General features: G+C 45.5%; 1 protein-coding gene across 2 annotated transcripts; it reads right to left on the bottom strand.

Annotated features, from left to right (window-relative positions):
- LOC307204839 (tripartite motif-containing protein 60-like) lies at window positions 1-9800 on the bottom strand. Of its 2 annotated transcripts, XR_013833781.1 has the most exons (6): window positions 9166-9800; window positions 7504-7905; window positions 3741-3763; window positions 3070-3170; window positions 643-2540; window positions 1-378 (listed from the first exon to the last, which is right to left on the bottom strand). XR_013833781.1 is itself a non-coding variant. In XM_079956884.1 (5 exons), the coding sequence occupies exons 1-5, from the start codon at window positions 9499-9501 to the stop codon at window positions 1960-1962; spliced, it is 1443 nt and encodes a 480-aa protein (XP_079813010.1). In that variant the 5' UTR covers window positions 9502-9800; the 3' UTR covers window positions 1-1959. The 2 variants fall into 2 exon arrangements, 1 of the variants encoding a protein (XP_079813010.1); XM_079956884.1 differs by having other exon boundaries at window positions 1-2540.
- Window positions 9801-12543: the final 2743 nt, after the last annotated feature.

Raw genomic sequence — 12543 nt, 5'->3', positions numbered from 1 at the left:
TGGAAAGTAGAAAAAGTTTATTGCAAACTGCAGTAAGACAGGCACAGAAGGTTCTTTTGCAAAACACTTTGGGCTGTTTTTTTCCCACAATCAAGCAGTGTACAAATTTTATGAAATTAAAAATATATGAGATGCACGGCGAGACTGGCATGGGTAGCTATAGGAAGCTGCTTTCTAACGATTAGAGTTCTTTTTTTTTAAAAAAAAAAGTGTTTGGTAGAGAAACTGTTCTGTGATAGAGGTCAAAGAGGCAGACCGAAGGTAATCCATTTGATAGTCCCTTTCCAATGGATTCCTCCAACATCCTGTATGGGAAATGCATCCGGAAGACAAAATGTATCGAGCAGTTAATGGTCTGACACAGAGCCCTTCCTGCCCCTGTTCCTTCCTGTTAAGTTGTGGGTGAACATATCAGATGACACAGTGATTCTCCAAACAGCTCTTGTTTATTCACAGGTCAGAACAGAACTGAACTGAAGGGTTCAGCCAGCCTGCTTATAGAGAGCTCCACTAGAACGCAACAGTAACAACTTTCTGTAACTATCCAATCACTGAATGTCACTTTCAATCCCTTATTTGCATATGTGGACCTGAACTATCTACAGTATCCCCCCTGCTGGCCCAGGGTGAGAACTTCAGTACATAACACTTCCCCCTTCCTCTCTCTCTCTCTCTCGAATGTTTTGAGAACAGTCTTAAATGTTTTGGGAACGTTGGAAGGAGGTGAAGAGCCCCCCCATCTTCCTTATCAGTTTGGGAGGATAGTGCTTGGTACCTTCTTTCATGTTTGACATGTTCTGAGAAAGTGAGGCATTGGGAGGGGGTGGCTAATGGATGATCTGAACACAGCCAGTCTTGAAAGCTGCACAGGTTTGTCTATAAACGAGGCATTCTCAAAGTAAAGGAAGGATTGAACTCTGATTAATAAGAATACACACAGAGGCTTGAACCAGCAAGACTCTGGGAAGGGTGTGTACAATAATCTCTGTGTCTCTCCCTCCGGCCCAGGTCATTTTATTCACAAAAGAACTTTTTACAGAGCGTTCGTTCGTAAGAACCAAGCAGATTTCTTCTGAGCATTTCAACAAACCCCACATGGGGACAAAGTTAAACTACAAAAACTAGTTAAGCATGCATACTTTTGGGGTAAATGAATGAAAACTACAAAAGAGTGCATTCAGCAACCCCGGAGGTCATAAACAATCAACATGATAAGAAGGATGGCCAGGAGGACAGTGATCATTATCACCTTTATGTGAGACCTGTTTCCTGGCCCTAAGATTAACATCCTAAGATTAACATATCAGAAAAGCTACATCAAAGAAACTGCCCACTGTCTTTGATGACCCAGGATGCCTGCCTTGCGAAGGCTGGCAGTGTACGTGACGGGTCAAGCAAGAGAAATGAACAGTAGAGGAAATGGCCAGAGATACAGAGGGTTGTGGGATTTGATCAGAAATTATAGTCAATGTCTCAAACCCAGTCAACACAATGCATTCATCGTGGACACAATGGCTTGATGCATATTTTATAATTCCTCATAGTAATCCCACCTGACCCCACACTCTGGATATTTGCACTCCTACATCTAAAATCTGATGGTTTGGGCAGAATTTCTCTGAAGCTCATGCACGGACCGATCAGCCGCAGGGCTGTGTCAACTGAGGCTACCTGGGGGGGGGGCATTGCTTCACTGCTTCTTAAGGGCTTCCAATTGACAGATTGAAGTGCTTGCTTGGTATGTATACAGCGCTTGCTGTTTTGGAATAAAACCTTTAATCTTCCCACTCACTTGTGTATTCTGTATTGCTTCTGAATTTTAAAAGAACCGCCTTGCCTTTGGCTAAACACATCCCAACTCTTGGCCCGCAGATAAAAGATTCAGTGATGCATGTTCAGGAACCAGTAGTCATTCATGAGAACCATTTGCCCCATTGCCGCAGAGATGTGGCTTTCTCCTCAAGAGCATTTCAGGGTGACACCACGTTCTACCCGCAAATAGGGAATGACCATCTCCCTATTAAAAAAGGCTGAGCAGAATTTGAAGATTTCCAGATTTGAAGGTTTGTCCGAATCAGCATCGAAAAATTCCACAACTCCCTTTTCATAATCCAGGGACACCTTGATCTTCCTGGGAAGACGTTTCAGTCTCAACATGGTCCACTTGGGAGAAGTAAAAGCCCAGAGGCAACAGGAGGGAAGAGAGTCACTCAATGAGCCATGGCCAAAATTCCTCTCCTTTCCCACAGCCCAGATCCCACAATAAGGACTAAGGCTGCTCTTCGCATTCCTCTGGAAAGATTCTCGTACAACCCCCACAGCCCACTCAGCCTCTTCCTCCTCAACCTCCATTCCCACCTCCACCTCCCACCAATGTTTTCCTGAAACAAATCTCTCGCAGCCCAGGACACAGGGATCAAAGTGAAACCTCTCAAGGCTCGTGGGCACGTCCTGCTTTCCATCTCCCCATCTCACGCTCTTCAGGTCATCAGACACAATGAGGTATGGATATGCTGTGCTTGGATCCAGAATTATACTTCCTGCAGGACAGAGGGAAAGTGGAGATTTGATGAACGTAAAAACAAGCCCAGCTCAATCTAATCAGAGACCTATCTTACAGGTGCAGAACTGAGACCCAAGGTCCTCTTGAACTGGTCCTCAAGGTTCTCTCTAGGCCACGCCTCCTCCCCAAGCCACACCCCCAGAAGGCGCTCCTGTTTACTTTTTTTAAGGAGGGTTAGCTGCAAAACAAATACGCCCGCCAATCGCATAAAACCGATCGTCAAGGATGCGAGCCGGGGGGCGGGGGTTCCAGGCTGATCGCCGGGTGTATTTGCATGATCAGCAGGCAGATTTCCACAACAACAATCACACCAATCATGAAAATCCACCCACCGGGGGTGCGAGCGCCACCATTCCAATCCACCTGGGGGGTGGGTTTTGTCACACACACCCTAGGCATGACACCCAGGACGGACCGCACCCCCCCACACCCCTTGCCATGCCCCTGAGCACTAGCAAGTCTCTGAGTTCAACGTATTTTCCCGCCCCCTTGTTTGCCCCCAATACCTTCCCATTTTTCCGTAATGTTAATCAGAGAAATTTTTTTCGGTGAGCAACTGTTGGGATGATTAACCAACTCATGCCCCACTTCATCCTCATCTTTGGACCTGGAAGGGAAGATGGACAGCTTTCAGTACTGAACAATCCCCTTGCCCTCCCATACAAATGTGTAGTAAGAACATAAGAAGAGCAGATTCTGTGGGGGAATTAATATATGAATCCCTGTCGACTCATATGTGTGGGTGAACAACAAAAGAACTGACTAGGCGCCTAGATTCAAAACACAGGGCTAGCACACAGAAAGCCCTCGGGTTAAGAACTTTGCTTCAGGATGAGAACAGAAATTGTGCTCTGGCGGCGCGGCAGCAGTAGGAGGCCCCATTAGCTAAAGTGGTGCTTCAGGTTAAGAACAGTTTCAGGTTAAGAACAGTCCTCCGGAACAAATTAAGTACTTAACCCGAGGTATCACTGTATATGTAAAAGGTTGTAAGGTTAAATCAATGTTGCCAAGGTTAAAAGGGTATTAGGGAAAGATTTCCCACCCTTGCTTTAAATGTTGATTGTACATGGCAGAATTTTTTGTCATACTTGAAAGAACATGTTGTTTTCAATGAAACAGAATCTGTTCTGTAGTTTTGTGTGTGTGTGTTTGTATGTGACAAGAAATAGTTACATACCTGTTCAAGTTATTTCTGATCCCCTGAAAGAGACAAGAAGATAAATGAGGTCTCAGCTGCAGGGACAGAACATACAATGAGTTTGTCCTGGTGAGGGTTTTGTTTTGTTTTGTCCTTTCCTTGTATGGTGATACAAGTGAATTTCTTCTCAGGCTCAGGAAAGAAAACAGAGAACCACAAAATTATTCTCTGGCTCAGATGAAAATCCTGGATGTGTGACGCTTCTGCTAGCCAGGGAACATGGGAATTCTCCTAAACTCCACCTTATGAGCTAAGCAGTGAATGATTCACCAGTCTTGAGGGATCTTCTCTGGTGCTGGTGTTGACCTTTAAAGCCCTAAACGGCCTCAGCCCAGTATACCTGAAGGAGCGTCTCCACCCCCATCATTCTGCCCGGACACTGAGGTCCAGCGCCGAGGGCCTTCTGGCGGTTCCCTCATTGCGAGAAGCAAAGCTACAGGGAACCAGGCAGAGGGCCTTCTCGGTAGTGGCGCCTGCCCTGTGGAACGCCCTCCCATCAGATGTCAAAGCAATAAATAACTACCTACTACAGATAGGTAGCCGTGTTGGTCTGCCATAGTCAAAACAAAATAAAAAAATTCCTTCCAGTAGCACCTTAAAGACCAACTAAGTAGATAAAGAGGTACCACTGTGGTGGGAAGGTAAAAGGTGTTTCCAGGCTCTCTGGTGTTCTCTTGTGCTAGAAGCAGTTTAGGACTTAGTTGGTCTTTAAGGTGCTACTGGAAGGAATTTTTTTTATTTTGAAATAACTACCTGACATTCAGAAGACATCTTAAGGCAGCCCTGTTCAGGGAAGTTTTTAATCTGTGATATTTTAGTGTATTTTTGGTTTTTATGGAAGCCGCCCAGAGTGGCTGGGGAAACCCAGCCAGATGGGCAGGGTACAAATAAATTATTATTATTATTATTATTATTATTATTATTATTATTTATTCCCTAGGTCCTGGGGCAAGTGCGGGGACATGCAGGCCCACGGGTCAAATGCAGCCCTCTGGGAAGCTCTATTTGGCCCCTGGACATATCCTCGACTACCCTTCTCCTGTCCTAGGATGTGTCCCTTTTTTGTGGAATATTTTATTGGTTTTATAATAAAATGACATTGATCACCTCCAACAAAACCTGTGCAGTGTTATGTGAACACTTCAGTCGCATATTATAAGGAAAATTGAATCAGTGAATGCATCCTCAAAGGTTCACCAATCTGTGACAGATTCTCTGTAAGTAAACACGAGCAGTTGGAGGTCTGTCATTAACATCACTTTTATTTACATGGCTGATATATAGGAACCGTACTTTGTCCATCCTGTTTAGTTTAGCCTCTAACAACCCTTCTGTGTTGCATTAAATGCTTGAAAAGAGACAGATCCCAAAGTCTCTCTTGCCACCCCATCAGGGCTTTCTAGTGGGAAGGAATCTGTAAACAGGCAGTGGTAAACTGCAGGTTTAAAGGTAAAGGTAAGGGACCCCTGGACAGTTAAGTCCAGTCAAAGGCCGAGGGAGCCGGTGTTTGTCCACAGACAGCTTTCTGGGTCATGTGGCCAGCAGGACTAAACTGCTTCTAGCACAAGAGAACACTGTGACGGAAACTAGAGAGCCTGGAAACACCTTTTACCTTCCCACCACAGTGGTACCTATTTATCTACTTGCACTGGCGTGCTTCCGAACTGCTAGGTTGGCAGGAGCTGGGACAGAGCAACAGGAGCTCACTCCGTCGTGAGGATTCGAACTGCCAACCTTCTGATCAGCAAGCCCAAGAGGCTCAGTGGTTTAGACCACAGCGCCACCCACATCCCTGTTGGTAAACCTCAGGGCCGTTAGGTCTTTATGTATAAGAGGAGTCCACATCAGTATCTGGTGACAGAAGGGCCACAGCAGGTTCCTCATCGCTTTTGTGGTATATATCTTTGCCTTGAATCTCATCTTGTCAGGTAAAACGGGGAATATGCAGGAGAGATTATTTTGAGGAGCTATGGAAGGTATTTGTAGAATATTTACTGTTTCAACGGAAAAGGGTCAAACCATCGCAAGAGGTGTTCAAATTTTGGGAGTTACAATGGAATGGTCTCGGAAGTGGGGTGTACATTTTTATTTTATTTCTTATTTCTTATTTTTTTAAAAAATAAAAAACTGGTTTGTACAGTCAAACCTTGGTTCCCGAACACCTCCATTATCTTATGTTTTGACTCCTGAACGCCAAAACCCCAGAAGTAACTGCTCGGATTTTTGAACGATTTTCGGAAGCTGAATGGCTTCCAGAGAGTTTTTATATTTTTTCTCCACTTACTTTGCCTACAGCCATTTGAACCTCGGTTGTCGAACATTTTGAAGAAGAAGAAGAAGAGTTTGGATTTGATATCCCATCTTTCACTCCCATTCAGGAGTCTCAAAGCGGCTAACATTCTCCTTTCCCTTCCTCCCCCACAACAAACACTCTGTGAGGTGAGTGGGGCTGGGAGACTTCAGAGAAGTGTGACTGGCCCAAGGTCACCCAGCAGCTGCATGTGGAGGAGCGGAGACGCGAACCCGGTTCCCCAGATTACGAGACTACCGCTCTTAACCACTACACCACACTGGCTCTCCGTTTGGAAGTTGAACGGTCTTCTGGAATGGATTACATTCAACAACCGAGGTTTGACTGTACCACTTCAGACTAAAAGCGGGGGGGGGTGAATCTCACCTTGTCATGTCCAAGCTGGGGGAGTCCTACACCAAGTTCTGAATCAGGCTCCATCTGGGGGCAGGGAGTTGGGGTCCTCAGACAAGACTAAGTAGGGGCTGTTCACAACCAAGGTTAGTCCTCTGACACTGAACCCAAATGAGTCCTGAGCCCTAGAGAAAGGCAGTGCCCAATACAAAGCCAGCCCATTCCCATCAGTGGTCAGTTACTGGCAAGGACTCCTCAGGAGTAAAATCCTCCTCTCAAGGAGATGGCCAGAAAGAAGAGACTTGATAGGAGTCAGTTGAGGTTCAGGTATGGGTCTAGGTAAAGGTAAAGGGACCTCTGACCATTAGGTCCTGTCGTGGCCGACTCTGGGGTTGCGGCGCTCATCTCGCTTTATTGGCCGAGGGAGCCGGCGTACAGCTTCCGGGTCATGTGCCCAGCAGGACTAAGCCACTTCTGGCGAACCAGAGCAGCACACGGAAACGCCGTTTACCTTCCCGCCGGAGCGGTACCTATTTATCTACTTGTACTTTGAGCTGCTTTCGAACTGCTAGGTTGGCAGGAGCTGGGACCGAGCAATGGGAGCTCACCCTGTCGCGGGGATTCGAACTGCCAACCTTCTGATCGGCAAGTCCTAGGCTCTGTGGTTTAACTCACAGCGCCACCTGCGTCCCTTTTGGTATGGGTCTAGCAGCTCCTAATTATGTCAGGTGATCCTACCCACTTGTCAAACTTGAGCCAAGGGGGTTGGGCAGGGGATAATAGCTACAACACAGGATTCAACCCCCTTCCTATCACCATTAGAGTGGCAAAGATTTCCATGGAACCTGGAGTGCAAAAAAATTTAAAGGACAAATATCTAAACTGGTGGGTGGAATGGACAGAACTGCTCTCTATACAGGAAATTTTTTGGAACTCATTTCCCCCTAATACAACATAATTTTGCATTTTATTTTCACCAATAAATGCACTGCATTTTCCCCTCATTCTGTAACCTATTTTGTTTTTGGTCGGAGATCTGCATTGCATAACATCTGGAGGACACAATGTTGGTTGGGGCTTATCTAGACAAGTTCCTACCTGTTCAATATGCTCCAGGAGAACCACTGAGTGCTGGCTGTGCTGTGGCGAATGTTCACACTTGGAACATAGCAATTCTCTGTCTTCTTTGCAGAACAGTAGAAGTTTTTCCTTGTGTCTGTCACACAATGCTCCTTTGCAGCGTTTGCAGTTTTCTACAATGCTGGTCAGCAGCCAGTTTGGCCGGTAACTCCCTTTCTGGATATTTGTTCGGCAGATAGGACATTCCGGCGGACCGATTTCCTCCCATTTCTCACAGTGATGGTTGATGCAGGCCTTACAAAAGTTATGGCCACAATCCAGAGTCACAAGGTCTGTTAAATAGTCTATGCAAATAGGGCACTTAATGTCTTCTTCCATAACTACAAGCAGTGTGGACGCCCCTTTCGGTTCCATGGTTCCCTTAAAAATATATTAAAAAATCAGATGTTTCTTAGTAAAGTTCTTGATTTAGAAGTACAACTCCATCCACTCCTTCATTTCCTCCCCCCCACATGGAAATGTAACATTTCTACACAACCAGAGTAATTGACCAGAAAGATACAATACCACCAATGAGGCTTTATAAGCCAAGGTGTCACTTGTGTGATCTAGAAGTGGGGATGAATGAATCTGTGCATTCTGGTGTTTTTAATACCCCCCCTAATCTTATGTTCAATTTGTCACATTTCTGCACTACTTTGCCAATTTATTAAATAAATAGTGGTACCTCAGGTTACATACGCTTCAGGTTACATACACTTCAGGTTACATACACTTCAGGTTACAGACTCCGCTAACCCAGAAATAGTGCTTCAGTGTTAAGAACTTTGCTTCAGGATGAGAACAGAAATTGTGCTCCAGCGGCGCAGCAGCAGCAGGAGGCCCCATTAGCTAAAGTGGTGCTTCAGGTTAAGAACAGTTTCAGGTTAAGTACGGACCTCTGGAACAAATTAAGTACTTAACCCAAGGTACCACTGTAAAAAGGAGCAGCTCATGAAAATTCACCAGCATTTTACAGCACATTTTCCCCAATATACATATTTTTTATGCAATTTCCTCTACTATGCATTATTAATAGTAATTAAGAATTTTGTGCATCTAGCTTGCAAGCCTCAACCCAATCGGAGCCAGTTGCAAATCATAGCACAGACACTCAGTGAGGAGGCTGCCCTCCTCCAGTCCCTTCTCCCAATTAACTTCCGTCTCCAGGGCCTGCCCCCATGACATCAACAGGGGGTTCCCTTAGGTCTCAGGTCTGGGCCTTGAAATTTCAGGGTCTGAGATGCTCCTGACCTAGCAACCCTAGTTGATTTGGTGACAACAATTTCCCAAGTCCATCAGTAGGGGAGAGTCTCATTTATAACATTGTACAGTGTCACTCTGTGTTCCCAAAAGACCAAGGTAAAGTGTGGGCCCATCGTGTGTAAATTATGAGCAAGCAGAGGGTGGCATGTGCTTTATTCTGTTTTCAGCTTATTGCAGATTTTAATTACTTTTTGAATGTTTTAAATGCTGTTTAACTGCTTTTATCGATAACTTTATTGTTTTATTATTTTTGTAAACTGCTTTCTGGTTTGTATGCATAAATTTTGTGGAAGAGATACATGTGAATCAATTGAACTTTTTTTAAAAGTAAACAAACCAAATTCATTTCCCTCCCTCCCCTCCCTAGTTTCCTACCTTTTTCTTTCGAACCATTCGATCATCACCCTCACAGGATTCCAGGAGTTCCTCCGGCTTATCACACCTTCCTGTTTTGCTTTTCGCCTCTTCTTCTTTAGATTTCGTGGATTCCCCTGCATGCGTTGCTAGCTCATGCTTCCGCATGTAGCTGCCTTCTTTAAAAGGTTTTCCGCACTGAGGGCAAGAACCTGCTCCATCAGAGTCGCTCCAATACTGGATGAGGCAAGCGTAGCAGAAACTGTGTCCACAGTCAGTAATCACTGGGTCCAAGAAACATTGGTGGCAAACGGGGCAAGTCATTTCTTCCTGGCCAACAGTGCCTCCAGCAGCCATGTTTCCTTCAAAAACAGCCTGAAGCCTTTTTTTTTAGAAGGTAAACACTGGAATAGAATTTCCGGCAGGACGCCATGGTGGGAGTGCCTCTCCAAGTTGTAATTTATAGCATGTCAACAACTGCAAACATATGCTGCGATAAAGAGGGTGTGTGGAGACCTGGTTGAAGAAAAGAGAACAACCAGATGCAGACAAATTTTACTCATCTGTTCCAGATTCAGAGGCCCTGGAATGCATTTAATGATACTTTTTAATTTTGAATGATGTATGCTTTTTATAACTGTATATGTTGTTTTGAGAAATAAATATTGTACAGTGGTATCTCAGGTTACATACGCTTCAGGTTACATACGCTTCAGGTTACAGACTCCGCTAACCCAGAAATAGTGCTTCAGGTTACGAACTTTGCTTCAGGATGAGAACAGAAATCGTGCTCTGGCGGCACGGCAGCAGCAGGAGGCCCCTTTAGCTAAAGTGGTGCTTCAGGTGAAGAACAGTTTCAGGTTAAGAACGGACCTCTGGAACGAATTAAGTACTTAACCTGAGGTACCACTGTAGTGAGCAATGACTGGTTGGCATCCCTCTGTCCAGGGAAACAATGGAGGGGTGCACCTTTGGGAGTGAAGTCAAACTGTTGCAAGGTTGCAATGTCTGCTATGGCTACAGAATACAGGAGAGACATGTTTTGCTACAGCTGAGGCAGAATAAGGTGGCCGGTTGTCATCCAATGAATGAATGTAAATACAGTGGTACCTCGGTTTTCGAATGTACAGTGGTACCTCAGGGTTTCTGCTAAAAAATCTCCCCTTTCATGTTGGAGTAAGACCGATAAAGCGTGTCCTCCCTCAAAGAGGGCACGTGTTGCAGTGAGACCTGGAGACTGACCTCTTGGTTGTGGGTTGGTATATTGGATAGCCACAACACCCACTTGGTAGGTCCCTCGTTGCTGGGCCAATGGGGTGCAGTTTAAACGGATCGAGGGACCTATATATACCTATGCACGTTACCCAGAGCTTCCTCTTTTGGCTCGTGCATCAAAACACCCGCCCACCTCTCCCTACTTTTAGGGCATTTTGCGATTGACCTTCCTATGCCGTCGTGTGTCGTCTGTCATTGGAAGGAATTTTCCCCACTTGGCTGATTAGCTGTTGCCATTTGGGTTTCGCCTGCCGCATAGCAAATCGTCACAACTTGTAAGGTTGCAGATAGGCACTGGTTCATGTGATAGAGGTGGGAGAACGATCTCGCCATCCCTATGTGAAGGGTATTCCGTTAAAGGAATCCAGGGACTCAACTTGGTTTGGTCAACCCCCGAGAGGGGGTTGTGTCTGTGCCTGAGTCCAGGGGAACATCTGGGGAGTGAACATAGTCTGTTCCCGGGTTTTTCACCTACCTCAGGTGTTCACCCTTGGCCGACCTATGGTAGTGCCCTGGGTCAGCGCTGCCTGCAAGGGTGCAAAGGGTAGCTTACAGCATATATAAAAACATAATAAAACATCAAATATTAAAAAACAGAGTACCGTATTTTTCCCTCTATAACACGCAGATTTTTTTCTCCTAAAAAGTAAGGGGAAATGTCTGTGCGTGTTATTGAGCGAATGTGTGGTCCCTGGAGCTGACAGGCGCGAGTGAAGGCAAAAATCAGGCAAATATCAAATCGTCAGAAGGGAAGCCTTGAAAAGAGGAAGCTGCTGCTTTCCTGCATTCTGTCTCAGGGTCTTACTGCTCACCCACTTCTGTTTCCTTACTGTGTTTGCTCAAACGGAACAAAGAGCAGAGAAAACCCCTCCCCTCCAGGCAAGCAGAGGCGAAAGCAGAGCGTCCTTCCTTCTAATTCCTCTCCGTGCGTCTAGGGACTCGCAGGCAACATGCAGGTGGGGGGGGGGAGAGAGAGAGAGCTGGCTGGCTTTGGTGGGTGGGTGTGGGAACTTTTGCCTTCCTTTCCTCCCTCTGGTAAAACCCCTCTCCTGCATTCTTAGCCAGCTGCTTCTCCGCACACCCCTCTCGGTGCTCCTTGTCCCTTCTATGTTTTTCCTTCCCTCCCCACTTAAAACGTGGTTCCAATCACGGATCCACATGGATCCTCAGGATCTTTGCATTGAGTCACCCCAAATTCATCATGAGATCACATAGCAATGATCTGATGCAAAAACAGGGCTGCAATGGTGCAAAAATGTGGTTACAAAGCATGGATCCACATGGATCCTCAGGATCTTTGCATTGGGCTACCCCAAACTCACCGTCAAATCACATGTCTGTGGCCACAGCATGAAGCACAAAAATGATACATCCACTGTTTCATTCAGATTTTTTTTTTCTTGTTTTCCTCCTCTAAAAACTATGTGCGTGTTATGGTTAGGTGCGTGTTATCGAGCGAAAAATACGGTATTTTATACAAACTATAAACCAATAAATCAATAGTAGAATAATAATAATAACAGTTTAAAATAGCCTCCAACCCCAACTAAACATTTAACCAACCCCAACTCAAAGAAACAAAACAGGGGAACCAAAATTTAAACCATTTAAAACATTTTAACACATTTTTAGCCAGTTGCCCCAACCCATATGTTGTTCCAGTAATGTCCCTTCGGCCTCACAGGAGCCTCTTTTAGCTGTTCAAGTAAGCTCATCGAGTGGTCCATGGACACTATTATACCATCAGTTTAGCATCTGCAAATGAAAAAGAAGGAAGGCCAAGAAGGAAAACGGCAAAAAATAGTTTATTCTTGCTTTCCCGTTTGATTGAACGTCTGTGCTGCTGAGTCCCTGTCCACACGGCACAGAAATAATCAGTTTCATCTTCCTGCAAGGCCCCAGTGATGGCCAAAGACATTGTATCCCCTGATCTAGACCCTGAGAAACGGGCTGGGACACCGGATGCTCTTTCGCTGGTGTGGTAAAGCAACAGCCACAGCACTTTACCCAATTTGTGCTGGATCCAGAGAGGGTAGTTGTTATCAGTGATGGTCCTACCTAGAGGAACAGCCTCTGAGGGTTTCAGGGATTTTAGTTGCTGGATGCCGAGACCTGAAAAGGAAC

Source organism: Podarcis cretensis (genome assembly GCF_951804945.1).
Source record: "Podarcis cretensis genome assembly, chromosome: 16".
Lineage (NCBI taxonomy): Eukaryota > Metazoa > Chordata > Lepidosauria > Squamata > Lacertidae > Podarcis > Podarcis cretensis.
This window is presented reverse-complemented; position numbering and strand designations above follow the sequence as displayed.

What these genes read in the sequence shown, in the direction of transcription:
- LOC307204839 (XM_079956884.1), bottom strand. Translation starts at nt 9,501, where the DNA reads ATGGCTGCTGGAGGCACTGTTGGCCAGGAAGAAATGACTTGCCCCGTT. An exon ending in TCCTGGAGCATATTGAACAG is followed by an intron (nt 3,764 to 7,503) that starts GTAGGAACTTGT and finishes TGTCTCTTTCAG; the next exon opens with GGGATCAGAAATAACTTGAA. An exon ending in CATTACGGAAAAATGGGAAG is followed by an intron (nt 2,541 to 3,069) that starts GTATTGGGGGCA and finishes TCTGTCCTGCAG; the next exon opens with GAAGTATAATTCTGGATCCA.